The sequence below is a fragment of the Natator depressus genome, chromosome 1 (genome assembly GCF_965152275.1).
Source record: "Natator depressus isolate rNatDep1 chromosome 1, rNatDep2.hap1, whole genome shotgun sequence".
In the NCBI taxonomy this organism is placed as follows: domain Eukaryota; kingdom Metazoa; phylum Chordata; order Testudines; family Cheloniidae; genus Natator; species Natator depressus.
Window position 1 is genome coordinate 227,214,251 of NC_134234.1, and position 19,003 is coordinate 227,233,253.

General features: G+C 39.8%; 1 protein-coding gene across 3 annotated transcripts in view; it reads left to right on the plus strand.

Annotated features, from left to right (window-relative positions):
* The window catches only part of TTLL1 (TTL family tubulin polyglutamylase complex subunit L1), a 39,469-nt gene that overhangs the window by 14,363 nt on the left and 6,103 nt on the right, over window positions 1-19,003 (plus strand). For all 3 annotated transcript variants that reach the window (XM_074936832.1, XM_074936848.1, XM_074936840.1), the window contains exons 3-9: window positions 2,453-2,661; window positions 7,974-8,154; window positions 9,553-9,687; window positions 9,872-9,980; window positions 14,262-14,405; window positions 16,840-16,926; window positions 17,982-18,145. In XM_074936832.1, the coding sequence (XP_074792933.1) occupies window positions 2,453-2,661; window positions 7,974-8,154; window positions 9,553-9,687; window positions 9,872-9,980; window positions 14,262-14,405; window positions 16,840-16,926; window positions 17,982-18,145 (1,029 nt within the window). The remainder of the gene's footprint in view (window positions 1-2,452; window positions 2,662-7,973; window positions 8,155-9,552; window positions 9,688-9,871; window positions 9,981-14,261; window positions 14,406-16,839; window positions 16,927-17,981; window positions 18,146-19,003) is intronic.

Here is a 19,003-nt window from a genome sequence, read left to right on the forward strand (position 1 = left end):
CCCCCTTTTTGCCCCATGACTGCAGAGGTCCACTTTTTGCCATGGGCCCAGCCCCCTGCCCCTCATCAACCCACGAGGCCCCCCCCTGCCCCTCCGGCCAGGCCGGAAGCTGGAGCCTGGTCCAGGTAAAAGTAGCCCATGCAACCCAGGGAACTGTGGACCTTCCACCTGCCTGGGGGGAGAGGGCCTCTAAGAGCAGCCCCCAGCCTGTGCTCCCACCCCCAGGCTCCCCGCCAGGGCAGATCGAGGGTCCGCATCTCCCCACAGCTGTCCGGGTGGCTCTTACCATGTCCCAGCTGCAGCTCGTCAGCCCCCGAGGTGCCGCCCCCAGGTCATGCCTCGTGCTCCCCCCGCCACACTTTTAGGAAGAATCCCTCGCCCCTGATTATCGGTGTTTTAATTCTGTGCTGCTATGGCTCAGAGCGACACTGGTAGCCAACCCTCAAGCATAAAGGTCTCGCCTTGGCTTCCACCAGCCTAATTGCTCTTTGCAGGGTGACCCCAACAGCCCTTCTGGTTCCAAGTCTCCTCAAATTCGTCCACCCTGAGTTCTTAATCACCAGACACTCAGACTTTTCCCCTTTGGTTCATCACCCCCAAAGGGGAGAAACCAGCCCCCCAGATACCGGCTTGCTTTGGCGCACACACTCCACACAGTTTACACACCAGAGACCTGCTTGGGGTACAAATAAACAAAAAGTTTATCTAATAGAAAAATCAGAGATTCAAAGATGAAATTGTAAGGGGAAGCAAACACATTCAAGTGACACAGAAAATAAACGTAAAGCTATAACCTTAGGCTTTATATTTTCAAATGAGAAACTTCACTTTCTAACACAAGTTGCCTATTGCCTCTGAACAGTTTCCCAGCGTACTCCGTGTCATAGAGAGGATCCACGATTTCACGGACAGCACCGCCAATTGACTGTCTTTTAGCTTCTGAATGGAGACCTCAGTTTCAAGCCTCCTATTTGAAAGGGCTTTTTCTTTTCTTTTGTTCTCTTGTCTTGGTGTCTTCTGGTTATTCAGGGTGGGAAAGCTCTAGCTGGGATGTCGGTGTTTTCTCACTAAAGCTATGTCTACACCTCACAGCTTTTAGCCACACAATTGTGCTGCTACAGCTGTGCCACTAAAAAGCGCACAGTGTAGCCGCTATTTGTCGGCTCTCCTATTGACAAAAAACTTCCACCTCGTACCCTCTCCCCCAACGAACAGCGTTGTCAGCAGGAGAGTGCTCCTGCCAATAAAGAGCTGTTCACCCTGGTGCTTGTCGTCGGCAAAACTTTTGTCTTTCTGGGTGTGTGATTGTGTGTGTGTGTGTTTTAACACCCCTGAAAGAAAAAAAGTTTTGTCGTCCAGTTGCCAGTGTAGACATAGCCTAACTCTAATGGCCCATCCTTTGTCTTTTCCTGGATTGTACAATATTAGGTGCTTGGATCTACTCTCTTCTGTTTGGGGAGGCAGCCCCTCCCTGCCTGATGGCACTACAAATCACAAGCACCGTTTTGTGTATACATGAATTCTTAAAGTCATTATGGTCTGTATATAGATCTCATAATGACCATTAAGTTTAGAACATTACAGACTTTCATAAAAGACCTTACTCAGCATTGTATAGAATCAGATGATTCATTTGCCTGTTTGGAGTTCAGGCCTCTTGTTGTCCCCTTGGAGTGTCTGGACCTTGATTGTCATAGTCAGTCACAGTAAAAGGTGCAGATCTGTGACCCTCCCTCTTCTTTCTTACGTGAGGAATGAAATAGTTAGCAGTGTGGATGTCAAAGTGGGACCCACAATTTACGGAGATGAATAGTGCAGTTCACACCTCCCAGTGCTATTGTTCCAGGCTCTTTGCAGACTCGCAGATATGTCTGAATCGTATTCATATTTTTGAGGTTTCCTTCAAACCATAGGTTAGATTTCTTTTCTTTTTATAGAAGAGGAAAGTTGAGATTTTGAAGAACAAGATAGTAGCTCCAGAGAGGTGCTGCTATGGTGTTTGAGCATGTATTGTGTATTTCCAAGCCCTGTTGAGGACTGATTGGCCACTGATAGTGCCAGGATAGGATGGGCACAAGTTGATTCCATTCTGTCCCTGCCCTGGTTTCAGAACTGATGTAGGAGTAAATAGTGCCTGTAGGCCTGCAGTCTTGTCTGGAGGGGTTTCATCTGGATTCACTAACATTGATTCAGGATGTGCTGAAGTTTCAATCATAACCTAAGTATACATCCTATAAAGAGAAAAGTTAAACACAGAGAGAGGGCACAGATTCCCTTAAAAGTAGTATTCCTTAACATTATGGTATGTTTGGTCCTTTTCTCTTTTAATCTTTTAAATTCAGTACATTAACCAAAGTGGAATTAGAAAATAAAGGAGACAACAACTTGATTGTCGTCCTTTTGAATGCTGTTGCTTGGGAAGAAATCATCTGATATTTGTTTCACCTTCCAGGATGAGCGTACAAACCATCCGCAATGTTTTCAGTGTGGAAACTGGTTACCGGCTTTCTGATGACCAAATCGTCAACCATTTCCCGAACCACTATGAGCTGACGAGGAAGGACTTGATGGTGAAAAATATCAAGAGATATAGGAAAGAACTAGAAAAAGAAGGGAGTCCTCTTGCAGAGAAAGATGAGAATGGAAAATATATTTATTTAGGTATATATTTCTGACTGCCAGCATCATTCTTGTTATTGACCACACATAGATTATACATGAAAAAAGTTTATTTTGTGATAATACTAGGATAAAACTGCAGATTAATGCACTTTAAACAAAAGCAGTACTGGATGTTGGAATCTGTTTGGGATTCTTGCCTAAGATAGATAAATTTACATGTCACAGCTTTAGTATGATGCTTTCAGAAAATTTAGTGCTCAAAGATGTCAGAAAGTCTTGGAGACAAAAATTTTATATTTTTTTTATTTGCAGAATAGGTTTGGTGTGGGCAGTGAAATTGCAAGCATCACCAAATTACCTGTCAAAGTGCCTCAGTGCTGCTCTTTGAATTATGGCACCCTTAAAAATAATCTTTAATGTCCACATTCAGTCCTTGGCATCTTTGCTAGTATCTTGTCAACGGTACGTTTATAGTCGTGGTTCTAATTATGTAGCAGGGCTGCAACCAATAACTGAGTTCCCATTCCTGTGTCCTCAAACAGCCATCAGATGGTAACAAAAAATTAAAAATTCTGTGCAATATTTTAAAATTCTGCAAATTTTTTGTCAAAATAATATAATCAAGCTGGTTTCAGTTATTTTTGGTAATTTAATTAAGCTACAATACAATAAATGGAGAATGGGAGTAGGGAGCATTGGAGGAAATCACCAAACCCCCTTGGTGTAATAGTAATGTAGCTAGTACTGCCCCTTTACTTTTAGTTATTAGTCAACAAATATATGCAGCCATATGCTCAGTGTTACTGAAGAACAAGTGAGGGCTGGGGACTCAAACTCACAATTTATACTGTCTACTGACCATCTCCGAAAATGTCAGTAGCAAATAGTTCACGGAGCACGTTTTGATAGGAAATTAATTGTTTCATTCCAAAAATTTTAGACCAGTTCTGATCACTAAAGCACCATAAGCATTTATAAGGCCATAATGTCCTTTACAGTAAGGCTCCTTTGTACCACTGTGGCAATGTAAAGGAGCCTTAACATTTTTTACACCTGTTTTATACTCCTGGGGAATTCACTAAGCAGGCACGCAGCTACATTCTGCTCTGCCTGAGGGAACAGAACCTGCCCCACGCCTACCTCTTCAGAAACACCCCAAAGCCCTGCCTCTCCATGCCAAGTGTGCCACAATAGTGAGCGAGAGGGACAGAGTGTCTCTCTCACACACACGACTTCCCAGCCCCCACCGTGAGGTGATTTGTCTCTACCAGCTGCTTTGGGTGCCCAAATCAAACTGCCTGCACTGCCGGGGAGGAGGCACATGACCGCTCTTGCGGCTTCCCTTTGCTTCCCTGTCAGAAGTCATTTTTCTGCAGGGAAGCAAAGAAATCTGTGGGGGCCATGAATTCTGCACATCCACAGTGATACAGAATTCCCCCCAGGAGTAAAATGTAGGACACTGCCTTGGTTGGTGGATTTTTGAACCACTGTCTTGGTTAAAAGGCTCCATCACCTGTTTATTTATCCTATAACTTTCTCCTCCTCTACTGCTTCACTGCTGATCCTCCACCCCAGTGTCTGTGATGTTGTATTTTGTTGATGATTAATGATGTCAGAGTTCGGGATGGGTCTCTGGTGCTTTTGTGGATCTATCTAAAACTTGATGTCTGTTGAATCACTAGATGGGAGGTAATTCAGTTGGAGCTTTGCATTTTTTTTAGGACTGGGATCTGGCTGGTGTTTGGGGGGTGTCAGGAGCGAAGTAATAGGGGCCATTTAACATTTAGTATGTGGGTAAAATTGCAAAATGAAAACAAGAAATCCCAGATGTTTTTAATTCCCTTTTGATGTTTGCATAACTTTATTAAGTATACTAAATTTATTTAGTTAACCCCTGCTACTCTGACCCCTGAAAATATAGCAGCCCCAAAAAAAACCTTTCTTGTGCCACTGAAGAGAACAAAAAAAAATTGCACAGAAGATTTCAATGGCAGTAGGTCATGGTTAAGGCTAAGATTTTTGTCATGGCTATTTTAGTAAAGTCATGGACAGGTCCTGGCCAATAAACAAAAATTCACAGAGCCCGTGATCTGTCTGTGATTTTTGCTGCTCCATGGTTTCCCCTGCACTGTGGTGGCTGGGAGTTGTGGGGTTCCCCCTCTGCCTGCAGCAGCTGGAAGCTGCAGGGGGGCCCCCTCCGCCCACGGTGACTGGGAGCTGCAGGGTGACCATATTTCCCAAAGAGAAAACGGGACACCCCCAGCTACAAGCCTGAGCGCCCCCCCCCCACCCACCCATGAGAACCCCTCAGGAGTCTGTCACCTGTTGCTGGAACCTCGCAGGGGACCCCGTGTCGCTGCTGTCACCTGTCATTAGAACCCTGCCACAGTCCTGCTGGCTGCCAGCTCCAGAGTCCTGCAGTCCCTGGGGCTGAAGCACAGAATATCACGGATGTCATGGAAGTCATGGTTTCCATGACTTCCATGACATAAATGTAGCCTTAGTCAGGGATATTGTTCTTGCGTGTGAACAAGCGAGTAAAAAAAAAAAATGTCAGGCTCACTCACCACACTAACAAAAAGAACACACACACAATTCTTGGTATTTTATATAGTATATTACATTTTCAAAGCTCTTCTCAAACATTGCCTTGAAAGTTAATGGATAAATCTTCTACAAATAGAGAAAATGAGGCAAAGAGGCTGTAACTTGCTCAGGGCTTCAGAGGCAGTTAATAATTGGGATTAACGCTTGGGCATTCCTGGTTCCCCATCCAAAACTCAGAGTACTGAACCATATGCCCCTCTTGTATACCACTACTCACATATATGGAGGAAGACAAATCCAATTGCAGACACATGTTTTAAGCTTCTAAATTGGTGCTAATAACAAAGTGAATGTTATTTTAAATTGACATACTTTGGGTGGCCCCTGTTAAAAGTTACTCTGAATCACTGTCACAAAAAGCCATTATTTCCCTTTTATTGAGGTTAAGAGTTGTCTCACTTTTTAATCAGAACTAGACCTCACAGTTCTGGAAGTGTGGTTGAAGGCAGGTATATCAGTTGTAGAATAGTTAAAGCCTTTTTCCCTATGAAGTGGAAGAGGTTAGCTCAGGTTAATTATGGACACCTGAATCTAATTAAGGGCAGCCTGCGGCCTTTAAAAACCTCTTCCATTAATGGTGAAAAGAGAAGAGGGATGAGACTCAAGCTGCAGAAGGGTTGTGTTTATTCAGGGGAAAAGGTTTCTTCTAGATAAAGAGCTGTTTTTTCCTATAAGGGAAAATCTAGCGTTTATATCTGTTTGGAGAGGGGCCCTTGGTTCCCAGCATAGTTGGGCCCAGAGTGGGTAGAGAGGGTGGCTGGCAATTGGTAGCCAGCAAAAGAAGAAGCAGTACTCCAGTGGGAGTTAGGAAATGTAATTTTTCTGTTTTTATTTAAAGAAGCCTTTGGGCCAACCCTAAGGTTTTACATTTACAAAAACACCCATTTTTTCATGGTTTGTGTGTATAAAAAGATCTTCTGTACTTTCCACAGTATGCACCCGATGAAGTGAGCTGTAGCTCACGAAAGCTTATGCTCAGATAAATTGGTTAGTCTCTAAGGTGCCACAAGTACTCCTTTTCTTTTTGCGAATACAGACTAACACGGCTGTTACTCTGAAACCTGTATCAGATGACTGAAGGATAGATAATGTAGCACCAATTTTTAAAAAAAGGCTCCAAAAGGCAGTGCTGGCAGTTACAGGCTGGTAAGCATCACTTCAGTATCAGGCAAATTTGTTGAAACTGTAATGAAAAACAGAATTATCAGACACACAGGTGGACATAATATGTTGGGAAAGAGTCAGCGTGGCTTTTGTAAAGGGAAATCATGCCACAACAATCTATTAGAATTCTTTGACTGTGTCGACAAATATGTGGACAAGGGTAATCCAGTTTATATAGTGTACTTGGACATTAAGAAAGCCTTTGACAAGGTCCCATACCAGAGGCTCTTAACTAAAAAAGTAGTCCTGGAATAAGAGGGAAGGTCCTCTCCCGGATTGGTAACTGGTTAAAAGATAAGAAACAAATGGTAAGAATAAATGGTCATTTCTCACAGTGGAGAGGGGTCCTGCAAGGATCTGTTCTGGAACCAGTGCTATTCATAAATTATCAAGAAAAGGGAGTAATCAGTGAGGTGGTAACATCTGCAGATAACACAAACCTACTGAAGATAGTTAAGTCCAAAGCTGACTGTGAAGAGTTACAAAGGGATCTCATAATAACTGCTGACTGGGCAACAAAATGGCAGATGAAATTCAGCGTTGATAAGTGCAAAGTAATGCATATAGGAAAACATAATCCCAACTATACATACAAAATTTTGGGGTCTAAATTGGCTGTTAACCACTTAAGAAAGAGATCTTGGAATCATCATGGATAGTTCTCTGAAAACATCAGTATGCAGTGGCAGTCAAAAAGGCTAACAATGTTAGGAACCATTGAGAAAGTGATAGATAATAAGACATAAAATATTATAATGCCACTATATAAATCCATGGTACACCCATATCTTGAAAACTGCATGCAGTTCTGGTTGCACAATCTCAAAAAAGATATATTAGAATTGGAAAAAGTACAGAGAAGGGCAACAAAAATTATTTGGGTATGGAATAGCTTCCATATGAGGAGAGATTAAAAGACTGAGACTATTCATCTTAGAAAAGAAATGACTAAATGGGAATATGATAGAGGTCTATAAAAGCATGAATGATGTGGAGAACCTGCATAAGGAAGCATTTACCCCTTCAGATAAAATACAAACCAAGGTCATCCAATGAAATTAATAGGCAGCATATGTAAAACAAATGTAAGGATGTACTTCACACAACGCACAGTCAATCTGTGGAACTTGTTGCCAGAGGATGTTGTGAAGGCCAGAATTATAACTGGGTTAAAATAAAAATTAGATTCGTTCACGGAGGTTAGGTCCATCAATAGTTTTTGGCCAAGATGATCAGGGATGCAACCCCATGCTCTGGGTTTCCCTAAACCTTTGACTGCAAGAAGCTGGGAATGGACCAAATGGGATGGATCACTCAATAATTGCCCTGTTCTGTTCTGGCACTGACCACAGTCGGAAGACAGGACACTGGGTTAGATGGACCGTTGGTCTTCCACAGTATGGCTGTTCTTATGTTGTGGTCTTATGTTCTCTCATATCAAAAGGGGGTAGATCAGACAAGGACACAGGAGTCAATCTGTACTGAAGAATGGAAAGCCAGCGAAGATATTTTTACTTGTATGCATTGATATCCTTGCTAGATCTAACGTTCTAAATCTTGCTTTTTGTTTACTGATTTAGATTTTGTGCCTGTCACCTTTATGCTCCCTGCTGATTACAACCTGTTTGTTGAAGAATTCAGAAAAAATCCTTCCAGCACCTGGATTATGAAACCTTGCGGGAAAGCTCAAGGGAAGGGGATATTTCTTATCAATAAACTCTCTCAAATTAAAAAGTGGTCTCGAGACAGTAAAACATCTTCGTAAGTTTAACTTCCTTCCCCCCCCAATTTTTGTGTATTTTTGTGTAACATTCTATCACAGTCTGGCATGCTTAATATCAATTCACTAATGGAAAACTCTTTCCGTCCACCAAACCACTTAGTGTTACTTCATTGTAGTTGCAATTTCTCATTTAATGACTTCCTGCTTCAAACAGCTCTTAGTGCCAATTATTGCATTTGGTGCCATGTGGCACAAGCACTAATTCAGTGAGCTACACTATATAAATATGCTTTCTGTGAAGGTGCAGGGTTAGTATGCCCAGTTATGTGAGGAATAAAATTGCATGGGCAGACTGGAATAATGATTTTGCTTAATAGCATTAAAGAATTGTGAGTTAGAGGAAAGTCTTTCACTTCTAGTAACTGACTTCATTTTCAGCCTGAGGAAGATTGTGTGACATTGTACAACCCCATCCCCAGTTGAACCATGAAACTCTTCACTGTTCTGAGTAGAAAAGCCCAGTCTGCATGGACTGCCTTTAATAAGGGGCCTGGAGAGAGGAGCTATTAGCTGGGGCCTATTAGGGAGTTAAAGAGCAGAGCACAGCTGGGCCTCATGAATACAGAAGCCATAAAAACTAAGACTTTCATTGAGGTGAGAGGGAGGAATAAAGCATCCTCATAATAAGTCAGAAGAGGAAGAAGTTTGGGGAAAGGGACCATGATCCTCGTTTTTGTCTCCTATTGCACCCAGCAGAAAGAAGGAATGTGGCTGCTCTACCAACAGAAAAATCTGTATTGCTTTACCTTTTTTGTTGGTTACTTTTTTAATCAGAATGGGCTGAGAGACAAGTAGCCTTCCAATACAAAAGCAACCTGAAGAACTGCTTTGTGCTTTTTTTTCCTTAGTTGTCTTTTTTCCCCTCAGGTTTAAAAATGTTGGTGACCGCACTCCTGAGAGGAGGGGTAGTGAACTTATAACAGTCAGATCTTATTGAAAAATAGTGATAATTTAAGAGGCAAACTGATATTGACATTAACGTGGCTTGATGGTTTAAATCATCAATATTGACTACTGATAAAAATAATTGCAAAAGCCCCAATTAGTGACGCACTCAAGTCTGTATTTAAGGGTTTTGCTAAATAAAATAGCTTGTTGAGTCAGAGCCTAAATTCTCTTCTTATAACAGTGAAATGTAAAAGACTTAAATGGACAGCTAATCTCACTCATTTCTTTTAGCTACGTTTTTGTACACAATGAAACCAAGTGCCCTGCACACATTAACCAGCATAATATTAAAACTTAATTGAAGTGTGATATAGGATTTTAGTAAAGTTGAGAACTTCATTACTTTTTGAGAGACTGCTTCTAAGGGAGGGAAACATTTTAACATTTAATCAGTACATTCTGAAACATAAAATATGTACTTTTTCTAGGTTTGTATCTCAATCTTCTAAAGAAGCCTATGTAATTTCTCTCTATATCAACAATCCGTTACTGATTGGTGGGAAGAAATTTGACCTTCGCTTGTATGTTTTAGTGTCTACGTATCGTCCACTGAGGTGTTACATGTAAGATCAAACTAATTTCTCACTTTTAAAATAAAAAAAAATTTTAAAAAATGTTAAGATGTAATTCAGGCAAAAGATTCTGCACACATTCTACAGAGAAATTTACCAAGCATCTAGTATTTTAAAATGCTGTTTTCCTCAACTCTAGTTGCATTTAACATATTAAATATCTTTTTTGTTTCAGGTATAAACTTGGATTTTGCCGGTTTTGCACAGTAAAATATACACCTAGTACAAGCGAATTAGATAATATGTTTGTACATCTCACAAATGTTGCCATTCAGAAACATGGGGTAAGTGTTTGAGTTTTAAAAATGCTAATTTAATAGCAAACTGGATTATTTTAAATGGTATAAAAATGGAATATAAGTGCTTGTGTATTTTGTTCTGTTCTTCACCCTCCTCCTCCTCATTAAGTCATCTGAGCTAAATATTTGTTATGAATTTTATTTGCAAAACATAATTGATTCATATTACTTCAAAAGCACATGAGATAATAGATGGAACACAGCGCAGCACTATAAGGTGGATATTTTCAGTTTCAAATTGCAACAGTTAAAAGTGTATGTATTGATAAGTCTATAAAACTGTACCTAAGCACTAGCATTTTTAAGTGGCCATAAATGTGGCTATAGATAAATGTACAGCTTTGTACCTCATATCCTCGCCCCAACGATCAATAATAAATACTTAATCAAATTGTACCTGATCGTTTTGTATTTTACATTTTTGATACGTCTTAAAATAGATTAAATATAGTATTTTAAATCGTAAAGTCTTTAGGGCAAGGTCTTTCTTCTACTGTATTTGTACAGTGCATAGTACAACAGGGCTCAGATTGGACCAGGGCCTCTGGGGAGTACTGTAATAATAATACAAATATTAAACATTGTTATATTCTGACTTTAGTGGCTATAAGCAGAAGTAGATTTGAAAGACAAGGTCACTCACCAATGAATGCTCTTCTTCCCCCTCTCCTCCCATACTGAATATTCCTTGTCATCTGAGAACTTAGCTCTCAAAAACATTCCAGCCAGCTAACTGATAAGATGGGACACAAGGAGAATTGGTCTTGGAGGTAGCTGGGTCCAAAGCTATTTAGAACTTTATATATAATTGACACCCTGCATTGCACTAGGCAGTGAACAGACTGATGAGGTTGAGATTGGAGTGTAGGTTATAGGTACACGTGTCCCGGTTAGCAAGTAGGCCATGTTCCCTATCAGCTGGATTGTATTACTTTTAAGGTTGAGCTCTACTCCCAGTAGAGTACATTAGAGTAGTCCAGCCTAGAAATGAGGGAGGAATGAATAATAGTAGTAAAGTCTACTTAGGAGAGGAAAGGCCAGCAGAAATTGTTAAAACACACTTCTTTCAACTTATAAAGAAAGCAACACAAAGAGTAGTGGTGGATCTTTGTGGAAACTGCTAAAAGGGTCCTTGAGAGTGATTTGCCGTCTTTTGGCAAGAAAATGAGTCTGAAAAGAATGAGCAAAGCCTGTGAAAAGTAACCCTTTTCATCTCTGAAGCGCCCACGGACAAGTCAAAATCTGTTCTTCTGCTATATGAAAGCTCTGTAGCTGTGGAAGTGATCTTAATCAGTCAGATAGGTAAATGCTAGAACAAGATTCTTGCTGCTTGTATAAATTATTATGAGTGCCCAAATTATCACAAGATTAAGGTCATGGGTTTCCTCTGAAATCTTAGTACAAGTCTAGGGAAATTAACTTTTAACTTAAATTATGTATTAGTATTCCAGTAGTGCTCAATGCTCCCAATCAAGATTGTGGTCTCTTTGTACTATGTGTGGTGCAAACACATGGGAAGACATAGTCCATCCCTCAAAAAGTTTATAATCTAATTTCTGATAATATCAAGCAAGCAAGTGAAACAAAACAACAGGAACAAAGGGGAAGGGAAATTCTCCTTCAGTAATAATGAATAAACACTTGGATATTTGGGTCTAAATCACTGAACTTTTGTGTGTGTGTGCGTGTGTGTGTGTGTGTGTGCGCGTAAACAAAATAACGGCAATCCCTTCTGTCTCTGCCTAGCCAGTATTGGTTGGAGATTTCTTGTAGGCCTCATGGCAGATATATGTGACACAGTGTGGTCCAGTTTGCTATCATGTTCTTTGTTAGGCAGCACATGATATGCAGCACTCATTCCAGTCACATCTGCTCAGACTTTCAGGACAGGTATTCTGGAATCAAAGTGTAGATTGAACAGAGTTGCAGCTTTGATGTACATCCCCTAGCAGGAATTTGGAATCTTAAGAAGTTTCTCGTGGGGCAAGTTGTGTGAATCATATATTTCAGATGCTTCGTTCTGTACAGGTTCTCAGACCATACAAAGATAAGCACTGTAGAAAAGCCTATAAATAAATACAGAGGCTTCTCATGCTTTGTTCTCAGATGGGTAAACTCAGTCTTCCACTAAAGTTTTATTTTTGTTTCCAGGGCATGTTGTGGTTTATAATTTAGCAGCCTCACAAAATAAATAACGTTCTTGGAAACTCTCTGAGAAAAGCCTTTATGAAGCTAAAAAATATACACTGAGAGTTACTGTAACATTCCCCAGGGTACAGTCTGAACTGATAGATAGCTGTGTTCCCTCAATTCTCCAACCTGGGGTGCCTTTTACACTGCTTCGCTATTAGAGCAACCACTCCTGGTCTGCTCTCTCACCGCCTTCAACATGTAAATCACTCCCAGCTATATTGTATGAGTGCTATAGCCAGCCACTCATCAATTACACTTCAGGGCAACACCAGCAAACTCCCAGTTCCAGACTTTCTCCCAGAAATGTGTGTCTTTGTACTGCCCAGCACGGGACAGTACAAACTCATGTAAAGTCCATCATTTCATTAATAGAAATTATATGCACAAATCTTACTATCCCAAATGAAGTTTCCCAAACACTTCAATCCAAACACACACTGGTTTAGATAAAGCAAATAAGTTTATTAACTACAGAAACATAGATTTTAAGCGATTACAAGTAATCGGGCATAAGAGTCAGAATTGGTTACAAGAAAATAAAAGGTAAAACACAATGAATATCTAACTTAACAAGCTAAATGAATTCAAAGAAAGGTTTCTCTCACCACATGCTTCACCAGTCTTATTTCTACCAGGACCACTCCCCACAGTTCAGTGTTAATTTCCTTGTCCTTCAGGTGGTGTTGATGCCTGAGAAGAAAGGGAGGAGTATTTTGAAGCCTCTTTTCTTATAGTCCTCTTTTTCTTTGAAAATCATCTCCAGCTGAGGTTCAGGAAACAGATGGTTTGTGGGAATGGGAACCTCCAGCTGTTTCTTTTCCAAAATGTAGATTTCTTGCTCATGCACTTTTTCCTGCCAAAGAATGGCCACTTAAACAGGTGATACTACATTTGATTTTGTTGACACCTGGCTGAGGTGTCAGTTTGCCTTTTGTCTTTGAGGAACTGATTTGTGCCTGCTTTTCTAAACTTGGAACATGTCTCAGTAATATTATACAGTAGAATCTTATAACTTTACATACAGTGTTGTCACATATTTTACCAGGACAATAATGATCAGCAAATTATGAGTTTCCAAATGATACCTCACAAGGCATACTTTGTACAAAATCCATTTTGTATTGTAAAAAGGGTGAACATAGAGATACAGACTGTCACAGTTACTCAGGAGCTTCATTAGTGTGTGTCTTGCTTTCCAGTTCTGGAGTACCCTCAGTTTGTCGCCTTTGCCTTTCAAGCACAATATATTTCAAAGCTTCACAGGTTAGCTTCCTAAAAGGATAAATATGTGGGATAAATACAGAGTAGCCTTCTTTTCCATTTACAGTTGCAGTACAGTCTAATATTCTAGTGGTAGCCAGATATACTTTATTCAAAATTATGAATTAAAAATTAAAGATCACTCTTGTCATTGTTTCTGTATGTTCACAACTGAGACTAGTGCTGGTGTCTCCCAGTAAGTGCTGACTATTAGATCAAAATTTTTTCCTGCTGGGAAAAAGACTGACCACTCACAATAGAAATGACTGGTCATATTTCATGTGTTTCAGAGACTTTCAAACTTGCTGTCAGTGCTACATTTTTAAAAAGGTTCACTTAACAGTGGTTTAACCATTGTTAAATTAACCACTCTCCATGTCCTCCTTTCCAGTGAAACAACCCTCTCCCCAAGCCTAACCCTTTCCTTTCAGTCTTGAAAATTTGATCTCCCAGTCATTCCAATCCTAACCTGCATTTCCTGTGTCCTCTCCTACATCGTTACTGTCAAAATGCAACTTCTGTTTGATTGTTGTTCTTATGTAATTGTAATTACCACAAGACAAGTTTTAACACTTGTTTTTGTGACTTGCTATGTAATTAGATGTAGGTGATTTTAAATGTGTTCTGTGTTGCACAGAAGGCAGTGCAAAGTAAAAATTGGGGCCTCACAGAGCCTGCAAAATGTCGTACAGTAAAAGCAGTTTTAAAAAATAAACTTGTGCGTAAAAACAAGTGTCAGTTTGTATGGATGAGAATACAATTGCTGAATAATTGCAAACTCCATGAGACTGAATTAACTCCTTAACTCTATAGGATGACTACAATCATATCCATGGAGGCAAATGGACAGTGAGTAACTTGCGCTTGTATCTAGAGAGTACTCGTGGAAAGGAGGTCACTAACAAACTGTTCGATGAAATTCATTGGATAATTGTGCAGTCGCTGAAGGCCGTTGCAGTGAGTAGTGTTAATAGAATGCTGCCTGTGTTACCCTCGTGGCTGCAGACTTTCAATAGTCATGAAAACAAATTTACAGTAAAGAAAAAAACTAAAGCAATTCATTTCCTGCTGCTGGATTGTTGTTTTGAATGCTGATGCTCTCGTGCTACTGTCTTCCTTTTTTGTTCTTTTTAAAAACTGTGTCACCTCTCAGTGTCCCTGTAAAGCTGAGAGTGCTTGGAGAAACCTGGTTGGGTGGGCAAGCTGTTTGTGTGTATCTTAAATGAGTAAATTAATATCTGGGGTGCTGAAACCATCACAAACTCTTACTCTCATTTAAAGTCATTTTATACTGCCCTTGTGAATTACCCTAACCTCTGCCCAGAGCCTTGACGTGTTTCAGTAGTAACAAATTTGTCGTAGGAGGAAATAACCTGGGAAGACAATTTGTCAAACAAAATGCCAGGGTGTTAAGGTTCTTTCTTCCATTTTGTTTAGAGAATTTGTATAACTTATTTGCAGCTCTCTGGCATGTGAGTAATATAGTTATCCCAAACTCATGCCAAAAAACTGTGGCACCATCATGTTTCTCCTTTCCTCCTGAATAGCTTGACAGAGCTTTATAGTATATGGGTAACTGCAGGCATTTACAGAAGGCAGTTTCCCAAAGTGCCAAATTAGATGCTAGAACAGGGGTTGCCAACCTGTGGCTCTGGAGCCGCATGCGGCTCTTTAGAGGTTAATGTGCAACTCTTTGCATAGGTGCTGACTCCGGGGCTGGAGCTACAGACATTAACTTTCCCATGTGCCAGGAGGTGCTCACTCCTCAGCCCCCTGCTCTGCCCCAGGCCCTGCCCCCACTCCGCCCCTTCCCCCGAGCCTGCCATGTGCTCACTGCTTCTCCCCCCTTCCCCCCCCCCCCAGCCTCCTGCGCATGCGAAACAGCTGATTGCAGCAGGTGGGAGGGAGGTGCTGGGGGCTGGAGCAGGGGGAAGCTGATGGGGTGCTGCTGATGTATTACTGTGGCTCTTTGGCAATATACATTGGTAAATTCTGGCTCCTTCTCAGGCTCAGGTTGACCACCCCTGTGCTAGAAGAAAAGGCAGCTCATCCCAATATTAACAGAATTGTAAAAGAGAAGAGAAACAATGTAAAGAGCGGAAGGAAAACAAATAATGTACAGAGGAGGAAGTGTTCTGACAGCTTCATTGCTCCTTTCTATTTCCTTAACTTAACAGGAGAAATGCTTTTCCTTCCTTCCCCTATGCCCTGCAAGACTGAAAACCTTTCAATATTAATTTCTGGAAACCATCTCTACTGACCTGTTACAAAGCGTTCTTTAAATCAGTGGTTCTCAGCTTACCCCTTTTAAGGAATCTGATTTGTCTTGTGTACCCCAAATTTCACCTCACTTAAAAACTACTTGCTTACAAAATCAGACATAAAAATACAAAAGCATCGCTGCACACTATTACTGAAAAATTGCTGACTTTCTCATTTTTACCATATAATTATCAAATAAATCAATTGGAATATAAATTTTGTATTTACATTTCAGTGTATAGAGCAGTATAAACAAGTCATTGTCTTTATGAAATTTTAGCTTGCACTGACTTTGCTAGTACTTTTTATGTAGCCTGTTGTAAGACTAGGCAAATTATCTAGATGAGTTGATGTACCCCCAGGGGTATGCGCACCCAGGATTGAGAACCACTGCTTTAAATGATACGGTGAGTGGTGCACAGGAGAAGCATTCATACTTTAAGACCTTAGCTGATGCTGGAAAATGAGTGATTTTCTTGAGAATTTCCATCCCAGCATTACTCAGTCCCTAGTCTGTTTTAGTTTTTATGACCATAGTGGACTTGAGATAAAGATAATGATATAGAGATAAAGTATTTTAAATATAAGGATCTCGTCAGTAACTGGGGTTGAACTCCATCTTTGCTGCATCGTTACAATGCTATAATAAACAAGTGTCTTTGGATAAGTCATATTTAATTTGAAAGTGTTAATGATTAGGTAAATTTATATTTTTATATATAAAAATGTAAGTATTTCTAATTTCATGTATGGCACGAAAGCCTTTAACACTCTCTTGTCTTCATACTCACCAGATGCTGTAAGATACACAGGTGAAACTGAATGAAAGCTCTATAGTCAAATATGTTCTGTTAATACACCTGATTAGTATGATAATACTCAGACACAGCTTGAGAAGATGACGTTTTTATAAAAAACAAGTCCTAAATATATTAGTAAAATGTTATTGTATAGGGAAGTCAGAGCAGAAAATTTGTACTAAGAAAACTGACATAGACAATTGGTATTATATTTGTATATGATACCTAGAAAAATAATAGTAGAGAAATATAATAATGTATAATCTTTCAAGTTACTTAGTAAATCTTTCTTCTTTAATATGCATACATTTCTTCTTAACTTGTTTCAGCCTGTAATGAACAATGATAAACACTGCTTTGAGTGCTATGGATATGATATTATCATTGATGACAAGCTTAAGCCATGGCTTATTGAGGTAAAGTTATGTACATTTTATAAACAACCCTTATCACCGTTTCCTTTCACAGTACACATCTGTTCTTTCAAACCTGAGCTTGAGTTTTCCCTTTTCCAGATGAAGGTGTTTAGGGAAGGGTGTTGGAAAGTAAAACGGGCAACAAAATGGGCTGTGGGAGTTGCAGGATATCAGAATTCAGGAGAAACCTCTGTTCTGGTCTGGTGAGCAAAAATCAAATCCAGAGGCATTCATGATGTGCTTGGACTCCAGGAGCTGTCTGAAGGCCAGCAATCTTACTACTGCACCAGTAGCTGGAAGATTGGCACTGGCTCAGTGCAGTGTAACTCTAACTCTGCTAAAACTCAGATACTATGTATAACACAGCTTGAAATTGTAGGAAAGCTAGAAAATAGGGGATACAAATATTAGAAGAATAAGCCTGAAATAATGCAGGGTTGTATACATTTATTGTACGAATTATATAAACTACTCTGGTATGGTTAACTCCTGTCCAAACCTCATGTCTAACGTATCACTGCCCTGTTCTTTCCCCCTACATCTTATCTGTATACATAATGGTTAAGCATACATTTAAAAAACTGTCAGATGACTTACCCTCTTTGCCAGCCAGATAAATGTGTGAAAATGGGGAGTTCAGAGGAGGGATACAGGTAAAAAGCAATACACCAAAATAAAGAGCCCCACAGATCCATATGTAACAACTGCTAGGAAGGGGCAAAGCAAGTTAGAAACTTGCCTCTTCTTTATTTGGTGTGAACTAAAGGTATAAATCCCCAGCTGCTGCTTGATTAACATAGCTTCCAACAAAAATCTACAGCTATTAGAATAGGGTCAGGAAAGACCCTAAGGAGAATGAATGATACTTCAAAAATAAAATCTGTAGGAAATACACTGTTTCCTTGCAATGGTTTTGTTCAAAGAAAAGGCTCTATGCTGAAATGCTGATGATTAGTTTATAGGGTAGAATTCATTATCATTGTACGTTCTGTCTGTGTGACCATATTTTAGTCAAAAAGAAGTTGCTGAAAATGAAATGTCTTTGTTTTTAATAGGTCAATGCTTCCCCTTCTCTTACCTCCAGTACAGCCAATGATCGTATTCTCAAATATAATCTTATTAATGACACACTTAACATTGCTGTGCCTAATGGTGAAATTCCAGACTGTAAATGGAATAAATCTCCACCAAAAGAAGCTCTTGGAAATTATGAGATTTTGTAAGTTTTAGCAATGTCCTACGTAAATATGAACATGTCCTTCTTGAGAGAGAAGATTAATTTAGAACTATGTAGATGTGATGAAATTCATCCAGGTGTGGAGGAAAAATATAAAGTGCTCTGTATCACTTATTTACCATGTTTAGGGCTGGAATAGCAGCTTCCAAGGGTTTGCACTCCTGCCTGGGGCCTTAGTTGTGGGTAGATATCCCCTTCCTGGTGAGCCCCTGCACTTCACCTGTTGATTTATTCAGGGTATATGTTGGTGAAATGAATTTCACTCTTAAAGATATATCTAACAAATATATAGTATGTATTTTAGACTGAGTATAAGGCGGGGTAACAGTTAAATGCATTATATGTACCAAGAAAATTTTTAAAACTCTCTTAATTCATAGGAATGATGACACCCAACTGTTGTGATTCATTGATGGGATGTTAAAACAGTGAATTGCAAGATTATTTTTAACCTGGTATAATGAATGTGTGATGCAGGGGGAAGTTAGAAAAAGAGTATCCCTATTTTAATGTATGAGATGGGCTTACGCATTTAGGGGGATGCTGAATTTGTAATCAAATTCCCTATTCCATTTGAAACCAGTTTCAAAAGCTAAATGTTTGAGTGCCTGGTCAGGAATTAATAGTACGGTAGTACAGTATGTTAGCTGACCCACTAATTCATGCCATCTATTTTATCTAAGGCCCCAATTCTGCAAATACTTATGCATGTGAGTAAATTTAGTCACATACATAAGTGTTTGCAAGATTGGAGAATACCTTTATAATTAATGTTAGCTATGTGATAGCTATGAACACTGATGATCTGCATTTAGTATTAGTTAATAGGTTCAGATGGAA